The sequence below is a fragment of the Silurus aristotelis genome, assembly GCF_946808225.1.
Source record: "Silurus aristotelis genome assembly, chromosome: 12".
NCBI classification, from domain to species: domain Eukaryota; kingdom Metazoa; phylum Chordata; class Actinopteri; order Siluriformes; family Siluridae; genus Silurus; species Silurus aristotelis.
The window spans coordinates 951,062-971,061 of NC_139585.1; the positions used below are offsets into that span (position 1 = coordinate 951,062).

The 20,000-nt window shown below is 40.3% G+C and overlaps 1 protein-coding gene across 7 annotated transcripts in view; it reads left to right on the top strand.

Annotated features, from left to right (window-relative positions):
- The window catches only part of LOC310734943 (calcium-activated potassium channel subunit alpha-1-like), a 123,737-nt gene that overhangs the window by 19,039 nt on the left and 84,698 nt on the right, over nucleotides 1–20,000 (top strand). For all 7 annotated transcript variants that reach the window (XM_083557427.1, XM_083557424.1, XM_083557428.1 and 4 more), the window contains exons 2-3: nucleotides 1,722–1,850; nucleotides 17,676–17,737. In XM_083557427.1, the coding sequence (XP_083413553.1) occupies nucleotides 1,722–1,850; nucleotides 17,676–17,737 (191 nt within the window). The remainder of the gene's footprint in view (nucleotides 1–1,721; nucleotides 1,851–17,675; nucleotides 17,738–20,000) is intronic.

The window sequence follows — 20,000 nt, forward strand, 5'->3', positions numbered from 1 at the left end:
ATCTTGTTCTCTCTAACTCCATCCTCTTCTGTCTAACCCCATTCTGTCCTCACTAACCCCATCCTGTCCTGTCTAACCCCACCCTGTCATTACTAAGCTCACCATGTCCTCAATAACCACATTTTGTCCTCACTAACCCCACTCTAAACTCACTAACCCTACCCTGTCCTATCTAGCCCCACCCTGTCCTCACTAACCCCACCCTGATCTCACTAACCCCACCCTGATTTATCTAACTTCTCCATTTCCTCACCAACCCCATCCTGTCCTCACTAACCCCACCCTGATTTATCTAAACTCACCCTGATCTCTTCAACCCACCCTGACCTCTTTAACCCCATCCAGCACTCTTTTACCGGATACACCACTTTCTTACCCCATAATTCACTCTCTAATCACATAAACCACTCTTTAACCCCATACCCCACTCTCTAACTCACCCTGCCCTCTCTTACCCCATACCCCACTCTCTAAACCCATACACCACTTTCTCACCCCATACCCCACTCTCTAAACCCATACACCACTTTCTCACCCCATACCCCACTCTCTAACTCACCCTGCTCTCTCTAAAACCATACGCGTCAAGTCAAGTTTATTTTTATTGCGCTTTTCACAACAGACATTGTCTCAAAGCAGCTTTACAGAATTAAACAGTGAAGGTGAATGGTGTGTATTTATCCCTGATGAGCACCATGGAGACTGTGGCAAGGAAAAACTCCCATAGATGTTATCAGGAAGAAACTTTGAGAGGAACCAGACTCAAAAGCAGAACCTCATCCTCATCTGGGTGACATCAAGAGTGTAATTATAGTCTTTAAACACTACAGAACACTGGAGAGTGAGAACTAACATGAGCACTGGAGTGTGTGATTATGACCGATGATCTTTCTACAGTCTTATACAGTCATTATGGTTATAAAACTAGGAGCTACTGAGCAACTCATAAAATAGCTCAACATTTGCGATCATCACAGATCCAACACCAGCTTCTCCATGCCAGAGCCTTTAAACACTCCAGGAGGTCCAATGTCCAGCACAAGTTGATAATGTGCATGTGATCAGATGTTCTGGAGCACAAGGTTATGATGTGATGTGTGTTATGTGTAGAACTCGCTAAAAACATACGTCTTTAATCTGCACTTAAACTGGGTGAGTGTGTCTGAGCCCCGAACACTGTCAGGAAGACTATTCCAGAGTTTAGGAGCTAAATGTGAGAATGTTCTACCACCTTTAGTGGACTTTGCTATTCTAGGAACTACTAGAAGCCCAGAGTTTTGAGATCTCAGGGAGCGTGACGGATTGTAGCGTGTTAGAAGACTGGAGATACATGGAGATAAACCATTTAGTGTTTTGTAGGTAAGTAGCAGGAGTTTGTAGTGGATTAGAATCTTAACAGGAGGCCAGTGTAGGGATGAGAAGATTGGGGTTATATGGTGATATTTTCTTGACCTTGTGAGACTCTGACTGCTGCATTCTGCACTAACTGTAGCTTGTTTATTAATGATGCAGGACATCCACCTAGGAATGCATTACAGTAGTCCAGTCTGGAGGTCATGAACGCATGGACGAGCTTCTTCGCATCAGATATAGACAACATGTACACATAGATACACCACAATCTTGCCCCACCTTTTCTCCCATTTTCTGTACACATAACAACATACTCACTTTGCTATATTGTTGTCCTTCTGCTTAACTTTGTGTGTGTGTGTGTGCAGGATGTGCAGCGGGTCAGCAATGTGGAGAAGAAGGACGGGACGGTGGTCAGTGAGGTGGGCTGGATGACCTCGGTGAAGGACTGGGCCGGGGTCATGATCTCTGCACAGACGCTAACCGGGCGTGTGCTGGTGAGTCTCCATATATGACCTCTGACCTTCACCTTACACCTGCCGGCTTTCAGGAAGCCGTATTTAAGTTTTGGCGTCTTCTCTGGCTGCTTTCTATACCAACTTTCCGCATCTGCATCCCATCTCACTGCTGCCCTTCTGTCTGGTTATTATAGGCTAATATGTGTCTGGCTGAACCAGTCTGTATCCATGGTAACCAGAGCCTACCAATGCAATTACAATCACAATGTCTGCTTTTCATCATGTTCATTATGTATGAGTTCTGACTGAGGTCAAACAGGAGTCAAACAGGAGTCAAACAGGAGTCAAACAGGTGTCAATCAGGAATCAACAGGAAGTCAAACGGTTGTCAAAGGGGAATCAATCAGGAGTCAAACATGAATCAATCAGGTTTCAAACAGAAATCAAATTAAGAGTATAGTGGAGGTGAAGAGAGTTCCTGATAGGTCAAGTCAAGTCAAGTTTATTTGTATAGCGCTTTTCACAACAGACATTGTCTCAAGGGTGATAGGGTGATAAACGTGAAGCTGGAAGTTGAAGGGATGATGATAAATGTCATCAGTGTTTATGCTCCACAAGTGGGTTGTGAGATGGAGAAGAAGGAAAGATTCTGGAGTGAGTGAGATGAAGTGGTAGAAGGTGAACCTAGAAATGAAAGATTGGTGATTGGTGCAGATTTTAATGGGAATGTAGGTGAGGGGAACAGAGGTGATGAGGAGGTGATGGGTAGGTGTGGTTTTAAGGAGAGGAATGTGGAAGGGCAGATGGTGGTAGATTTTGCTAAAAGGATGGAAATGGCAGTGGTGAACACGTATTTTAAGAAGAAGGAGGATCACAGGGTGACGTATAAGAGTGGAGGAAGGTGCACACAGGTGGACTATGTGCTATGCAGGAGATGCAACCTGAAGGAGATTGGAGACTGTAAGGTGTTGGCGGGGGACAGTGTAGATAGACAGCATCGGATGGTGGTCTGTAGGATGGTTTTGGAGGTGAAGAAGAAGAGGAGGAGAGTGAGGACTGAAAGAAGAATAAGATGGTGGAAACTGAAGGAGGAAGACTGTAGTGTGAGGTTCAGGGAAGAGGTCAGACAGGAGCTCGGGGGTGGTGAAGAGGTGCCGGATGATTGGGGAACTACTGCAGAAGTGATGAGGGAGACAGATAGAAAGGTTCTTGGTGTGTCAGAGAAGTATGTGAGGGTGGTGCAGGACATGTATGAGGACAGTGTGACAGCAATGAAGTGTCAGTAGGAACGGCAGACAGGTTCAAGATGGAGGTTGTACTACATCAAGGATTGACTCTGAGCCCTTTCCTGTTTGCAGTGGTGATGGACAGGTTGAAGGACGAGGTCAGACAGGAGTCTCCGTGGACTATAATGTTTGTGGATGATATTGTGATTTGTGGTGAGAATAGAGAGCAGGTGGAGAAGATCCTGGAGAGGTGGAGGTACACGCTGGAGAAAGAAAATGAGAAATGAGTTTATTAGAGGGACAGCGCATGTAGGACGTTTTGGAGACAAGGTGAGGGAGGTGAGATTGAGATGGTTTGGACATGTGCAGAGGAGGGACATGGGGTATATCAGTAGGAGAATGCTGAGGATGGAGACACCAGGAAGGAGGAAAAGAGGAAGACCAAGGAGGAGGTTTATGGATGTGGTGAGGGAAGACATGCAGGTAGTTGTGTGAAAGAGGCAGATGACAGGGGGGGGATGGAGACGGATGATCCTCTGTGGGAGAAGCCGAAAGAAGAATAAGAAGACTGTAGTGAATACTGAGCATGTGCAGTAAACAGTGTTAGCTTCTGGAATAAGTGGTTGCTATGGCTTCCAGGCTGTTCATGTCAGAGTCAGATCCAGACAAATACCCAGACACACACACACACACACACACACACACACACACACACACACACACACACACAGAGCCATCATATCATCTACAAGTCGTGTTTACAGTTTAATCTGAGCCGCGATGCAAGATATTAATATTAATTATTACTTACAATATTGATCTGAGCCTACATACAAAACGCCTGTGCACAAGTACACATGTGTGCAAGCGTGGGTGCGTGGGTGTGTGGGTGTGTGGGTGATGTAAGCACAGCATGACTCACCTCCAGCTGCTGGATGATGAATGAAGCTCATCACTGTGTGTGTGTGTGTGTGTGTGTGTGTGTGTGTGTGTGTGTGTGTGTGTGTGTGTGTGTGTGCAGAAACCTTGAGCATCATAGTGTTTAGCTGACCTAGTCTGTAGCCATGGTAACACCAGCTTCATGTAGCACGGGAGATGCGTGTTTGCGTGCGCGCGCGTGTGTGTGTGTGTGTGTGTGTGTGTGTGTGTGAGAGATGTTGAACACTGCTGCGAGCTTGTTAATTAGCAGTGTTTATTAAAATCTCATTAGGAGCAGTAAGTGGAGTGTCACGTACACAAACAGTTGCTGTGTTTGTATAAAATCACACATGGAGAAAATGTACATTTCATTTTCTATCAAAATAGTTGCCATGGCAACGCTGAAAGGTTTGAGGAATATCATTAGTTTGATGACCATCAAGGTTAGAGACAATGATGATGACAAAATCAAAGACAAAATCAGCAGTCTGCACGCTCAGTGTGTTCAGGACCACAATTTGCATAAACAGTTCTGTATTTCAGCACCGATTACTGAACAGCTCCTCAATAATTAAGCAGGCATCCTGATACAGAGAAACATAAGTTTATTTAGTTTATACACTGAGCAGTTAAACTTAGGGCCTCACTCAGGGGCCCAGCAGTGACCTGGTGCTGTTGTATTTGTACTCATGTTCTTCTGATCAAAAGGCAGAATTTTTACATTTACATTTTATGGCATTTGGCAGATGTCATTATCCAGAGCGACTTCCACCTGAGCAGCTGAGGGTTAAGACACTTCTGTTCGGGAGCATCATCATTGAGCAACTGAAGAACTTTGAGGAAGGATTTGGAGTGTAATTAAAATCAGCAGTCTGCACGCTCAGTGTGTTCAGGACCACAATTTGCATAAACAGTTCTGTATTTCAGCACCGATTACTGAACAGCTCCTCAATAATGATGGAACTGTAATGAATAGACATTTGAGGACATTGTTAAGGATAAGGATGATGTTTCCTTTTTAAGTCTGGATTCTCTCAAGGGTGGGATACAGAGTTTTGGAGTTTTGAAGATTTACATTTATATTTACCAAATTTAGTAGACACCTTTTTTTTTTGTATTATTATTATTATTATTATTATTATTATTATTATTATTATTATTATTATTTTTTTATTTTTTTTTTTTTAAACAAAGCAAACTTGTAAAGCTCTGATCCAGTCGTCTAGACATCACAATTTATCAAACTCACTCAAATCCATTTTTCCTTCTTCTAACATCAACTTTGAGGACAAAATATTCACCTGCTGCCTAATAAATAAATCACCCACTAACAGGTGCCATGATGAAGAGAACATCAGTGTTCTTCACATCACCACTCAGAATGTCATAATATCGTAATGTATAATGTTATAATGTATAATGTTAGGATGTTATAATGTTATAATGTTAGGATGTTATGTCTGATCAGTGTATATGGTATTTGTCAGATTTTTGGATCGATTTGAACGTTCAGATTCTTCTAGTGTGTCTGCTGGTCAACTTGTTTTAAGGCTGACGTTTTGCACACTTCCCCGTTTAGAGAATGTCCTGTTTGTACATTGTCTTGTTTGGAAAATATTTTCTTTGAAGGCCATCTTGTTTGAAGGATATCTTGACAAGTAGGAGCTCAGTGGTTAAGGCTCTCGGTTACCTTCTCTGGACCTTCTGATCAGAAGCTGCCACTCTTGGGCCCTTAAGCGAGGCTCTTAACCCTCTGTGTTTCAGGGGCACTATATCATGTGCTCTGACGCCAACTTCCTAACATGACTGGGATATGTGAAGAAAGAACTCGTCTGTGCTGTAAAGTACAAATATAAAGCACCTTTTACCTTTTGTCTGGAGGTCATCTTGTTTAAAAGCCTTTTTTTTAGAGGAGACTGTGTTTGGAGGAGATCGTGTTTGGAGGAGGGCATGTTTGGAGAAGATCGTGTTTGGAAGAGATTGTGTTTGGAGATCATGTTTGGAGGAGATCATGTTTGGAGGAGATTGTGTTTGTAGGAGATTGTGTTTGGAGGAGGTCGTGTTCGGAGGAGATGATGTTTGGAGGAGGTCGTGTTTGGAGATCGTGTTTACAGGAGATCGTGTTTGGAGGAGGTCGTGTTTGGAGGAGATGATGTTTGGAGGAGGTCGTGTTTGGAGGAGATCATATTTAGAAGCCATCCTATCTGCACACTGTCTTCTTTAGAGGTGATGTTGTTTTTGTCCTGCCTTGGACTCGATAATCTTTGGAAGATGTCATGCTTGGAGACCAGGGCATTGCTCCTGAGACATCATATAAAGTAGCCACTACACACACAGACAGAGTGGAGTTAAGACGAAGATGCGCTAGAACATTACTGAAAAGTAGGAAAGTAGGACAAAGCGGGTTCCCCGGCAAACTAGGACATCACAAACAACAATGGGTCACGGTTCCAAATTACAGCAGGAAGATGCAAGACGCATTAAAAACAGTGATATATCAGGGGGTGGAGCTAGAACAGGAAGTGAACAGGACATGGTACCCATAATGCAGTGTGAGCAGAAAGAAAACAGAAGTAATGTGTGTATTTAAAATAAAGGTGCAGTTAATCACTCTGTGTGTGTGTGGTGTGTGTGTGTGTGTGTGTGTGTGTGTGTGTGTGTGTGTGTGTGGCGTATTCCATTAGAGTTGAGTCTCCAAAGATCTAGTAGGAAGGAAGCATGAATCAGGCAGGAGGACTTTCTCACTGCATCATTAAGGTTTTTTCCTGCAGCTCTCGAAGCTCGGCGAGCAGACAGAAGCTCTCAGGGTGAATCAGTAGGCTGCACATGAGCCAACAATTAGATGCATTAAATATTGATTAAGAACAGCAGAGTGAGCAGCGTTTTTCTCTTCCATGTCCTAAATCTATTTAAAGTCGTGTTTATTAATGAGCTCCATCTCTGATTGGCTGTCAGTCCTGAGCCCTAAACACCACCATCACTACACTCCATCAACACAAACACTAGTGAAACTCTAATCCGGAAATGTCTGGAAAACACACACACACACACACACACACACACACACACACACACACACACACACACACACACACACACACACACACACACACACACACAATTTAATTAACAAGCATGTGTTAAATTGCAGTTTATTCACTTTAAAGAATATTTATAGTGTTTCACATCATATGTAATTGAGATGCAAATTAGATGTAAATGAGATGTAAATGAGGGGGTGCAATAACTTATTTTTCTCAGCTCAGCCAATTGATATAGTAATCTACAATGATTGACAGCTGGTGTAGGCGGAGTTAACTCACCCTCTGAAACCCCGCCTCCTTTCCCCCCCAAATCAACTTGTCTCAGATCAGTAACTTTTGCTCTCGTCTTGATTCGATTTTCAGATGAAATGTCCTCACTCCCTGAGCATAAGATCGCTATGTGCTGCTTTTTAAACGTCTCATTTCACAGTTCTTTATTTGCGGTTATGAGCTTCACTCTTCTAGAAAGATGTTCTAGATTTTGTGGTGATTCATTCAGCTAGTGTGTTGGGAAAGTCAGGTGGTGATGGAGGTGAGAAGGTGAGGAGGCACATTTACATTCACATTCATCCCAAAGGTGTTCAGAGCTTTAAAGCAGTAGATCTTCCACCATATCAATCCCATTAAAGGTAAATCTTTATAGAGCTCTCTTTGTGCACAGGGGCCTTGTTATGGAACAGGTTTGGGTCCCACGCACAGGTATTGGAGAAGAACCTCATCTGGGTGGGAAAGACGGTTATCCTAAAACTTTTGATTATATGGTGCAGCTCGAGAGATGCTTTCAAAGATCACAGCCAAAAAATGGAGCAGCAACGCCCTGAAATCTGTCTGTTCCTCTGTGCTGAAACATCACTGCAGAGTGTTTGATGGGTAAACATTTGATTTCAGGCACACACACACGCACGCACACACGCACACACGCACACACGCACACGCGCACACGCACACACACACACACACACACACACACACACACACACACACACACACACAGTGACAGTAGGACAGTGGAAGTAACAGGAGAACATTGAAAGAAAATGGCAGCAGGAAACAGTTTCCATATAAGGAAATCGAGAGCCCAACCTTTTCTGATACTCAGTAAATATTTTGCTTTGTTTTTATATTTATGTTTTTTTTAATTAAACATCTGTTTATTACAGATGTGGACAGAGGTTTGGACAGAAAGTTCATTGTGGTGTGTAGTAATGTGCACATGAATCCTCAGGAACTTCATTCCTTCTGAATAATAAATAAAATATTATTGTAGAGGAAAATTGAGAGCATTCATTATATATTATAATAATTGAAATATTACGCATTATAATATGCTATAATATTATATGGTATTATTTTGTACACATTTCCATGGCAACATCAGACTCATTTACTGCATGTTATTGCAAATCATCTTCTTTACAGATTGTAGATGTTTTTAAACTGAGAGACTGGAAAAAATGAATCATGTCCCCAGCTAATAAACTCTTACTGTGTGAAATAATCAGCTAATGATGTTTACACCTGCACAGACATGTTCTCAATCAGCCTGCTCTGCTATGGTGATTCATACACCACAACCACAACCACAACCACAACCACAACCAGACAACAGCTCTGTCAGCAAACTAAAGAAAACATAAACATGTAAAGAAAAAAGTAAATGTAAAAAATAATTAATTGTAAAGAATGTGTAAACATAAAGAAAGTGTAAATGTGAAAATGTGTATGAGTAAAGAAAGTGAAAAAATGCAAAATGATTGTATAAATGTAAAGAAATTGTAGATGTAAAGGAAGTGTAGATTTATAGAAAATGTAGATGTGAATGTGAAACTAATCTGAGAGTTTACACTGAGGAAGTTGGAGTCTGTTTGTCTACCAGAACGTGTGTGTGTGTGTGTGTGTGTGTGTGTGTGTGTGTGTGTGTGTGTGTGTGTGTTTCACTTTGCACAGTGAGAGATGAAGTGTAGTTGGAGTGAATGGTGAAGGTTCTGCATGAGTGTGAATAGAAGCATCTCTCTGTCCTGCTCAGATCCTACAGAAACCCGATCATTGCATTTATTGATTGATTAATTGATTAATTGTGTCCTGATAATATTGTCAGGATTTATGAGCCTGTAGGTTTTTATTGAGCCTTTGGTGCAGCTCAGGATTTATTCTGGAAACATTCCTTATTCTTTATAATGACCACTTTAAATTATCAAGAAATCCTGGTCTCTCATACGATATACTGTACCTCTGTAATACATTCTTTACATTTCTTTCTATTTTTGCTGTCTTTAGTGAGAAGCATCTCAGAGTTGTTTTCTATAACACGTGATCCACAGATCGATTCCTAATTTCCGCATGGAAACGATTTGAATAGTAAATGTCATATATATTTGGGAGAAAACGTTACTCAATAGAGTATTGTAGTGGTGAGAGTGGATTTCTCCATGTGCTGCTGCTGCTGCTGCTGCTGCTGCTGCTGCTGAACTCATTAGTAGAGGATGAAAGGAATGTGTGATGGATGGGTTCAGGGTTTAATAGTGAAGACGCACCAGACATCCTGACACGGCTTTCAGTTCTGCTGGATCAGATGTTTGTGGTGTGGTGATTGTAGGAATATTGACTGGATGGTGGTTGCACGAGTCTGAGTGCTGTGGTTAACCAACAAAGTGTTCAACAACAACAACAACAACAATAATTATAATAATAATAATATTAATCATGACCACAGAAATGTCTTCTCTACAGTTCTGGTATCGGGTTGAGAAATAACTAGAGGATATGAGATACAGGAGTCACTTAGGCTTGAGGACATTTATTACTCAGGGTCTTTTATTTGGATCTCGTTATTTGTAGTATTGCTCGGGGTCTCCATACTCTGGCTCTTGATAGGAGTCTCACTTCTCATGTTCTTGATCTGGGTGTTATTGGTCTTTTGTTTAATTACTCAGGCTCTTGATCTGGGTCTCATCACTTTAGTTAAATGTCTGGGTTTTATTACTAAGGCTCCTGATGTAGGTTTTATTAGTCTTGTTCTAAAGTATCATGACTTGGGTTCTCAGTGTGATGACAGTCTGAGGCAGTATGCCTGGTCCACACAGCTCTATGCTTTGTATGTGTTGAGCTGATTGTTGACCCTTGACCTTCTGAAATGGAATCCTAATGTGCAGAAGTGAAGATGGAGCTCTTTACCACACTCTCAGTATTGATCACTTTCACTTGTTGTCTCGTTTTCTCTTATTCACTAAGAATAGATAAAAAGAATAGAATAGAAAAGGAGGTCAGAGAAAGACAGACGGAACAAAGGCAGATTGGAGACAGTTCTATCTTCACAGCAGAGCAGACACGCTGGTATAAACCAGTATAGAAATTAGGGCCGTGTATCTCCAAGAATCTGGCGATATGATACGTATCCTGATACCGGGGTTGTGATACGATACCGCACATAAACAAAACATATCGCTTTTAGTCAATGCTGCTATTACTTCTGGCGGAAGTTCTACCCCTAATCACTTTTACAGCAGCGCCCCAGGAAAGTTCACAAACTTGCTTTTTATAGGTGATTCTGGATTTTGACAAGTGGTTGAATGTTACCTGTATTTCTGAGGTTTTCTTCCCCAGTGCACGTCACTGTACATGTTCGTATCACTGACATCATCTATAATCAGCATCGAAGCTACAAAGTCATACAGACCAGTGAGGAATGAAATGATATCCAGTGGAAGATACATTTATGACATTTGGTGGACATCGTTTTCCAGATCGACTTACAGTGATCTCATTTATACAGCTTAGCAGGTTGGGGTTAGGGGCCTTGCCCAAGGGCCCAGCAGTGGCGGCATGGTGGCGGTGGTGGGATTTGATCTCATGACCATCTGATCAGAAGTCCTGAGTTACCTATTCCCACCTGATTAAACCGCTATCCAAGAAATTCATGTACTCATGCAGGACATTTTGAGCACAGCAGCACAATATGAAGGCATGTACATAAGATAAAGATAAGAAAAGCCTTTATTCGTCTCACAGTGGGCAAATTTCCATGTTACAGCAGCAAAGAAAATATGTGCAAATATGAAGCAGAGACACGGTACAAATATAAACGGTGCAGTATTTAAATACAAAAGAGGAAAACAACAAGAATAGTAGTTACACCATCAAACAAACAAATTGCACTGGGTAACATTTCACAGTTTATATTGTTTCTGTTGCACAAAAATGTAATTTATTGTTATTTCACAGTTTTAAAAGAAACAGTAATAACAGTGTGCATGATGGCGACCGGTTCACTGGGAGCAGTAAAGTCCTTCAGTTTCACTCCTTCAGACACTTGTGACAGTCTGTCACTGAAGGAGCTGCTCAGGGATGCAAATGTACATGCAGCGCCCACTACAGGCTGGCATGTGGAACTCTGATAGAGCCCAACCCAACGTAATCATTTATAAACCCTCATAATATCAACCTGGATATGAAAACAAAACTGTATTCTTATTGATTCCAGGCATTAATCCATACTCTCTGCCTACGTGAGCGTTCCTGGTGGATTTAAACGAATTCGGCTCCTGATGCACGCAAGATAATATTGAGTGTTCCTAGCTGCTATGGAAACAGCAATAAAAAGCGATCATGACCTTGCATTGATCAGATAATAGAAAGAAAGATAAATAGATAAACAGAGAGAGAGAAGTCTCCGTATTGATGTCATCTCGAAACATCGTAAGTCATCATTATCATGGGCACTGAGAGTTTAAATTTTTTAAATTTCTGATGGCCTGAGATTAAAAATGCATGCTGGTGTTTTCTCACAGAGATGAAGTGACAATACCATTTGGCATCATGGAAAATAATGGGCTCTGCTCATGTATTATACATGTGTGGAGCTGCTGCGATAAAAGGAGTGTGAGAGCGGCCATTGTATGTAGATACAGTTCCTCTCAAGCCAAGCTTCTTAAATACCAGCAAATCATCATCTGCATGAAATAAACTGCATCTGATCTGCGTCACTCTCCTGCTCCATGGTGTTCACCGTGTTCATGAAGTTCTTTCACGTGATGCTGTACATGATGTGCAGTGTTGATGTTTCTCAGCACACTCATGGACGCTGTTAGCATCAATGCTAAGTGTAATGACAGTGTAATTTAAGGCGTACATAAAGTGTAAATAATTTACCAGCACGTGAGCGAGCGCTGATGTTCCTCATGTCCATGTCTCAGTTCAGTTTTTGCAGTTTTCTTATTGTTCATGTTTCGTCTTTCGTTTCCAATCTCCTCTATACAGCTCTATACACCTCCTCACTTCCACACTCCTGTCTGATCAATCTAATCTAGCTTTTATAATGCATTATCTAATCTCTTTTGCATTGCTTTCCTAACTCTTCTTCACTTACACTTTCTTGCCTGATGTCTCCTCTCTTTATCTTCTTACATCTAATGTTATTTCAAGCCTGTCTGTTCGGGTTTATCTGATCTTGACTGATAGGTTGTAGGGCAGGGGTCACCAACATGGTGCCCCAGGTCGCCCGCAAGGACCACACGAGTTGCCCGCGGGCCTTTTCTAAAAATAGCTCACCATAGCGCCACTTACCAGTGAGCTGCATCACATTTTTTTTTGTTGCTAATCTTTTTTAAATCTGTCACGGAAAGACCAAGAGTCAGAAACCGGAGTATGGTTAAACACCTTGTCTTTATTTAGTCTGAACATATACAAGGCAGAGGCTTGAGAAGCAGTACGCACCGGAGAGTGGGTATAAACCGTAATGCGGGTAGTCCAGGGATGATCGCCAGTGTGAACTGTTAAAGGCAAACCCATCTTGAGCGATTTTTCCGAACCGGAGCATGGAGCATGGAGCATGGAAGTACGGGGAATACTAGTGGTAGGAAGTCCGGTAGATCTCTCAAAGCAACGAGTGGATCCGACAGTGAATAAGGTGGAATCCAGACCTTATGAAGGGAAAAAGTAATGGGGAACAGGTGTAGGTGATTAGAGCAGGGAGAGGCTGAGTGAGAGTTAAAGCCTTGGAGGGAGGCGTGGCTGGTGGATCCCTGACAAAATCACACTTGCATTGGTGTGAATTTAAAAATGACACTATTAAAATATAGATGACTAGATATAGATGGATATCATTAATTATTAATAATAACATAATTAAAGGTAAATTGAGCAAATGTGTTATTTCAGAAATGTGTAGTAAACTGGTAGCCCTTCACATTAATCAGTACCCAAAAAGTAGCTCTCAGTTTCAAAAAGGTTGGTGACCCCTGTTGTAGGGTGTTTTTTATGGTGTCGTAGGTGATTTTTTTTTTTCCTTCTTTCAGCATTAATTTTTCTCTTTCTTAAAAACGGATGTCTGATTTCGCTTGTTCTACCTATTTTATTTCTATAATGTCTGTGAGTCTTTGTCCAAGTTTCATCTAATAATGATTTAATTTCTCTTTCCTGTAAGGTTTCATATGTTTTGTCTGACATTTGTTTTCTTTTTCTCTCTCTTGGTTGTGTTTTTCGTTCTGTATGATGTGATTAGTTCTGCCTTGTGCTATCCTGTCTGATCTTAGCTGTCCTTTCTTATCTGATCTCTTGTGCCTTGTGTGATCTTACCAGCAATGATTTATTTATCATATCCTGTGCTGTGTTCTCCTATCTAACCTTTTTGCCCATGTCTTTTCTCCTTATCTGATTTCTGCTGTGCATTCCTGTCTGATCTCTCCTGCTCTGTCTTGCCTATTCTTTCTTGTGCATCTCTTACTGAGTGCATCAGATCCTACGAACAGGAGGTTGAAAGGAGGAGTAACATAAATTTTATTGAAGTAAGAATAACTGGTGACTCAGGTCATGTTTAGATCCATGATGTGAGGTGAACCATGATCCATGAAATGGTGAACATGTTAACTAGCAAAAATTACACATTCAGAATATATGTATTTATATGAACTTTTATGAGGAGATGTCCTGAAAGTAATCAGAGTAAAAACTGCAGAGTAACACCACAGAATTATACAGTAAAAGTAACACAACAGTTAGTATTAAAGAGTAACAGTAACACTGCAGTTAGTATTAGACAGTAACTTTAACTGCAGTTAGTATCAAAGAGTAACAGTAACACTGCATTTAGTATTAGACAGTAACAGTAACTGCAGTTAGTATCAATGAGTAACAGTAACACTGCAGTTAGTATCAAAGAGTAACAGCAACACTGCATTTAGTATCAAAGAGTAACAGTAACACTGCAGTTAGTATTAGACAGTAACAGTAACTGCAGTTAGTATCAATGATTAACAGTAACACTGCATTTAGTATTAGACAGTAACAGTAACTGCAGTTAGTATCAATGATTAACAGTAACACTGCAGTTAGTATTAGACAGTAACAGTAACTGCAGTTAGTATCAATGATTAACAGTAACACTGCATTTAGTATTAGACAGTAACAGTAACTGCAGTTAGTATCAATGAGTAACAGTAACACTGCAGTTAGTATCAAAGAGTAACAGCAACACTGCATTTAGTATCAAAGAGTAACAGTAACACTGCAGTTAGTATTAGACAGTAACAGTAACACTGCAGTTAGTATCAGAGAGTAACAGTAACACTGCAGTTAGTATTAAAGAGTAACAGTAACACTGAAATTTGTATTAGAGAGTAACAGTAACACTGCAGTTAGTATTAAAGAGTAACAGCAACACTGGAGTTAGTATTAGAGAGTAACAGTAACACTGCAGTTAGTATTAAAGAGTAACAGTAACACTGGAGTTAGTATTAGAGAGTAACAGTAACACTACAGTTAGTATTAAAGAGTAACAGTAACACTGCAGTTAGTATTAAAGAGTAACAGCAACACTGGAGTTAGTATTAGAGAGTAACAGTAACACTGCAGTTATTATTAAAGAGTAACAGTAACACTGCAGTTAGTATTAAAGAGTAACAGCAACACTGGAGTTAGTATTAGAGAGTAACAGTAACACTACAGTTAGTATTAAAGAGTAACAGTAACACTGCAGTTAGTATTAAAGAGTAACAGCAACACTGGAGTTAGTATTAGAGAGTAACAGTAACACTACAGTTAGTATTAAAGAGTAACAGTAACACTGCAGTTAGTATTAAAGAGTAACAGTAACACTGGAGTTAGTATTAGAGAGTAACAGTAACACTGCAGTTAGTATTAAAGAGTAACAGCAACACTGCAGTTAGTATTAAAGAGTAACAGTAACACTGGAGTTAGTATTAGAGAGTAACAGTAACACTGCAGTTATTATTAAAGAGTAACAGTAACACTGCAGTTAGTATTAAAGAGTAACAGTAACACTGCAGTTAGTATTAAAGAGTAACAGTAACACTGCAGTTAGTATTAAAGAGTAACAGTAACACTGGAGTTAGTATTAGAGAGTAACAGTAACACTGCAGTTAGTATTAAAGAGTAACAGTAACACTGGAGTTAGTATTAGAGAGTAACAGTAACACTACAGTTAGTATTAAAGAGTAACAGTAACACTGCAGTTAGTATTAAAGAGTAACAGTAACACTGGAGTTAGTATTAGAGAGTAACAGTAACACTACAGTTAGTATTAAAGAGTAACAGTAACACTGCAGTTAGTATTAAAGAGTAACAGTAACACTGCAGTTAGTATTAAAGAGTAACAGTAACACTGGAGTTAGTATTAGAGAGTAACAGTAACACTGCAGTTATTATTAAAGAGTAACAGTAACACTGCAGTTAGTATTAAAGAGTAACAGCAACACTGCAGTTAGTATTAAAGAGTAACAGCAACACTGGAGTTAGTATTAGAGAGTAACAGTAACACTACAGTTAGTATTAAAGAGTAACAGTAACACTGCAGTTAGTATTAAAGAGTAACAGTAACACTGGAGTTAGTATTAGAGAGTAACAGTAACACTACAGTTAGTATTAAAGAGTAACAGTAACACTACATTTAGTATTAGATGGTAACAGTAACACTGGAGTTAGTATTAGACAGTAACAGTAACACTGAACTTAGTATTAGAGAGTAACAGTTAAACTGCATTTAGTATAAGACAGTAACAGTAACACTGCAGTTAGTATCAGACGGTAACAGTAACAATGCAGTTAGTATTAGACGGTAACAGTAACACTGCAGTTAGTATTAGACGGTAACAGTAACACTGCAGTTAGTATTAGAGAGTAACAGTTAAACTGCATTTAGTATAAGACGGTAACAGTAACACTGCAGTTAGTATTATATTGTTACAGTTACACTGCAGTTAGTATTAGACAGTAACAGTAACACTGCAGTTAGTATTAGACAGTTACAGTAACACTGCAGTAAGTATTAGACAGTTACAGTAACACTGCAGTTAGTATTAGACAGTAACAGTAACACTGCATTTAGTATTAGACGGTAAAAGTAACACTGCAGTTAGTATTAGACGGTAACAGTAACACTGCAGTTAGTATTAGACAGTTACAGTAACACTGCAGTAAGTATTAGACAGTAACAGTAACACTGCAGTTAGTATTAGACGGTAACAGTAACACTGCAGTTAGTATTAGACAGTTACAGTAACACTGCAGTAAGTATTAGACAGTAACAGTAACACTGCAGTTAGTATTAGACGGTAACAGTAACACTGCAGTTAGTATTAGACAGTTACAGTAACACTGCAGTTAGTATTAGATGGTAACAGTAACAGTGCAGTTAGTATCAGACAGTTACAGTAACACTGCAGTTAGTATCAGATAGTTACAGTAACACTGCGATTAGTATTAGACAGTAACAGTAACACTGCAGTTAGTATCAGACAGTTACAGTAACACTGAAGTTAGTATTAGACGGTAACAGTAACACTGCAGTTAGTATTAGACAGTTACAGTAACACTGCAGTTAGTATCAGACAGTAACACTGCAGTTAGGATTAGACGGTAACAGCAACACTGCAGTTAGTATCAGACAGTAATAAACCCAAACAGTTAGAACACATATACACAGAGAAACAGACGGTCAGACCGAGAGCAATAAAAGAGAGATCACAGAGATGTGATGCTAAATCGGAATGATAGACATGCAGGGATATAAAGGAATAAACAAGAGAGTGAGAGATTAAACATTCTCATCCCTCATGTGTATGGAGATTTACTTTTATACTCACTCCACCAATTCCTCTTTGGCCACTAATGAAAAAAAAACACTGTAAATCAGCCACACACACACACACACACACACACACACACACACACACACACACACACACACACACACACACAGAGGTATCAGAGTGCTACAGCAGGGAACACACATAGACTGTAGGGCACGGGGTTCATGAGAGTTCCTGAGAATGTGTGTTCATAAGAACATGTTCCTGAGAGTGTGTGTTCCTGAGAGTGTGTGTTCATAAGAACATGTTCCTGAGAGTGTGTTCCTGAGAGTGTGTGTTCATAAGAACATGTTCCTGAGAGTGTGTGTTCCTGAGAGTGTGTGTTCATAAGAACATGTTCCTGAGAGTGTGTGTTCATAAGAACATGTTCCTGAGAGTGTGTGTTCTTGAGAGTGTGTGTTCATAAGAACATGTTCCTAAGAGTGTGTGTTCCTGATAGTGTGTGTTCCTGAGAGTGTGTTCATAAGAACATGTTCCTAAGAGTGTGTGTTCCTAAGAGTGTGTGTTCTTGAGAGTGTGTGTTCATGAACATGTGTGTGTAAAGTGTGTGTTTTGTTCTCTGGTTCTCCTCAGGTGGTGCTGGTGTTCGTCCTCAGTATCGCAGCTCTGGTCATTTACTTCATCGACTCCTCCAAGTAAGTGTTCCTGTTCCTCCACTTCTCTCCATCTCTACACACTCCTTCACACTCATTACTCTAAAAGCAGTGTTTATTTACATTCTATTACATATATACATATACACCAAAAGTTTGTGGACACCTGACCAAAAGATTGCTATCTGCTTCTTTTTGAACATTTCATTCTACATTTAGTCTCTATGTGCTGTTATAATGAGCTCCATTCTTCTGGGAAGATGTTCCACCAGATTTGGAGATTTGTGAAGATTCATTCAGATACGAGGGTGTAAGCAAAGTGTTCGGGGTGAAAGCAGATCTTCATGGAGCTGGCTCAAGTTCATGTGCTTACTGTTTGGAGAAGAACCACATCTGGTAGAAAAGTCAGGTGTCCCAATACTTTTGGCCATACATTGTGTGTATATTATTGAGTTGGAACAGTTACCTGACTGGAACCTGTAATATATTTACAGATTATTACACCACAACAATATCAGACCATAACACGTGAACATTTATCTGGAAATCCTCCATACCGAATCAGAGTCACTTTTCTCCTCTGTAGCCAACACATGATTCGATTAGGCTTCTAGAGTTGTGTACAGGAGTCGAATTTTTGAGTCATTCGATTTTGACACTCAAGACTCCTTCCATATGTCACTGTGTACGAGCCGTTACTATGGAAACGGTAACGTACAAGAGCGAGGGCATTGATATAAACCTGCACTACTGGCTTCACCATGTCCTGACCAATCAGGATCCAGAATTCAACAGCAGCTCTGTGTGTGTGTGTGTGTGTGTGTGTGTGTGTGTGTGTGTGTGTGTGTGTGTGTGTGTGTGTGCACAATGTAAGAAAACGAATAAATCATAATGAGGAAATGTCCTGTGAAATTATGGATGTGGTCATGCAGATAAAACTCATCAAATATAAATTCAATTAAGAGGAAAAAATAGGAAGGAAGAGATAGAAAGCAGAGAGAAAGGGAGAGAGAGAGAGAGAGAGAGAGAGAGAGAGAGAGAGAGAGAGAGAGAGAAAGAGAGACACACACACACACACACACAAAGCCTATTCTGACCCACAGAAAGACCCAGAGAGCTGCACTGTGGGCAGAGGGAGAACCAGCAGCCTCATGTTCTGGCAGAAGTTCTGCTGAGAAACATTCAGTCCTGCTGTTACTCTGATTTTATACACCACCTACCCAAACACTGTGTTTTCTCTGTGTTTGTGGTTGTGTGTGTGTGTGTGTGTGTGTGTGTGTGTGTGTGTAAGTGTAAGTGTAAGGTCTCTCTGGAACAGTGATTGTTACAGTGATTAATGCACTTATGAAGGCAAAGGGGGAAAAGCTCCTCTTCCTGTTAGACAGGAAATAGAATCAGTCTCACTGCTGGAGAGGAACAGCACTCAGACCCAGTCATAACACACACACACACATTGTGTAGAATGTGTGTTGAGTGTATGTGTATAGAGTGTGTTTTTTGCTTGTGTTTTTGCATTGTGTGTTGTAGTGTGTATGTGTGTTTATATAGTGCATGAGTGTTTAGTGTGTGTGTTTGTGTAGTGTATATATTGTGTATAGTGCAAGAGTGTTCGTATAGTGTATGTTTGTGTGTATGTGTATTTGTTTAATGTGTGTATGTGCATTTTTGCATATAGTGTGTGTTTGTTTATTGTGTGTTGTGTGTATGAATGTGTGGATAGTGTGTAGTGTGTGTGTGTGTGTGTGTGTGTGTGTGTGTGTGTAACAGAAGGAGCATGTAAAGGGGATCTGATGATGGTCACTGAGAGGAAACACAGCGCCCTGTAATTAAGAGACATTTAACGTAACTAATACCTTGCTGAAGGGTCACATCTTAGACACACACACGCACGCACACACACACACACACACACACACACACACACACACACACACACACACTTTACTTTATATTATAGACTCACATTAAACATTTACACACTCAGACACACATTACATACATTGCACACACACATTACATACTTTACACACACATACACACACATTACATACTTTATACACACACACACACACACACACACACACACACACACACACACACACACACATTTTACTTTATATTATAGACTCACATTACACATTTACACATGCACACACACATTACATACATTAGACCCACACACACACACACACACACACACACACACACACACACACACACACACACACACACACACACATTATAAACACATTACATGAACACATACTTTAGACTTATATTACCTGTTTATACACATTAAATAAAC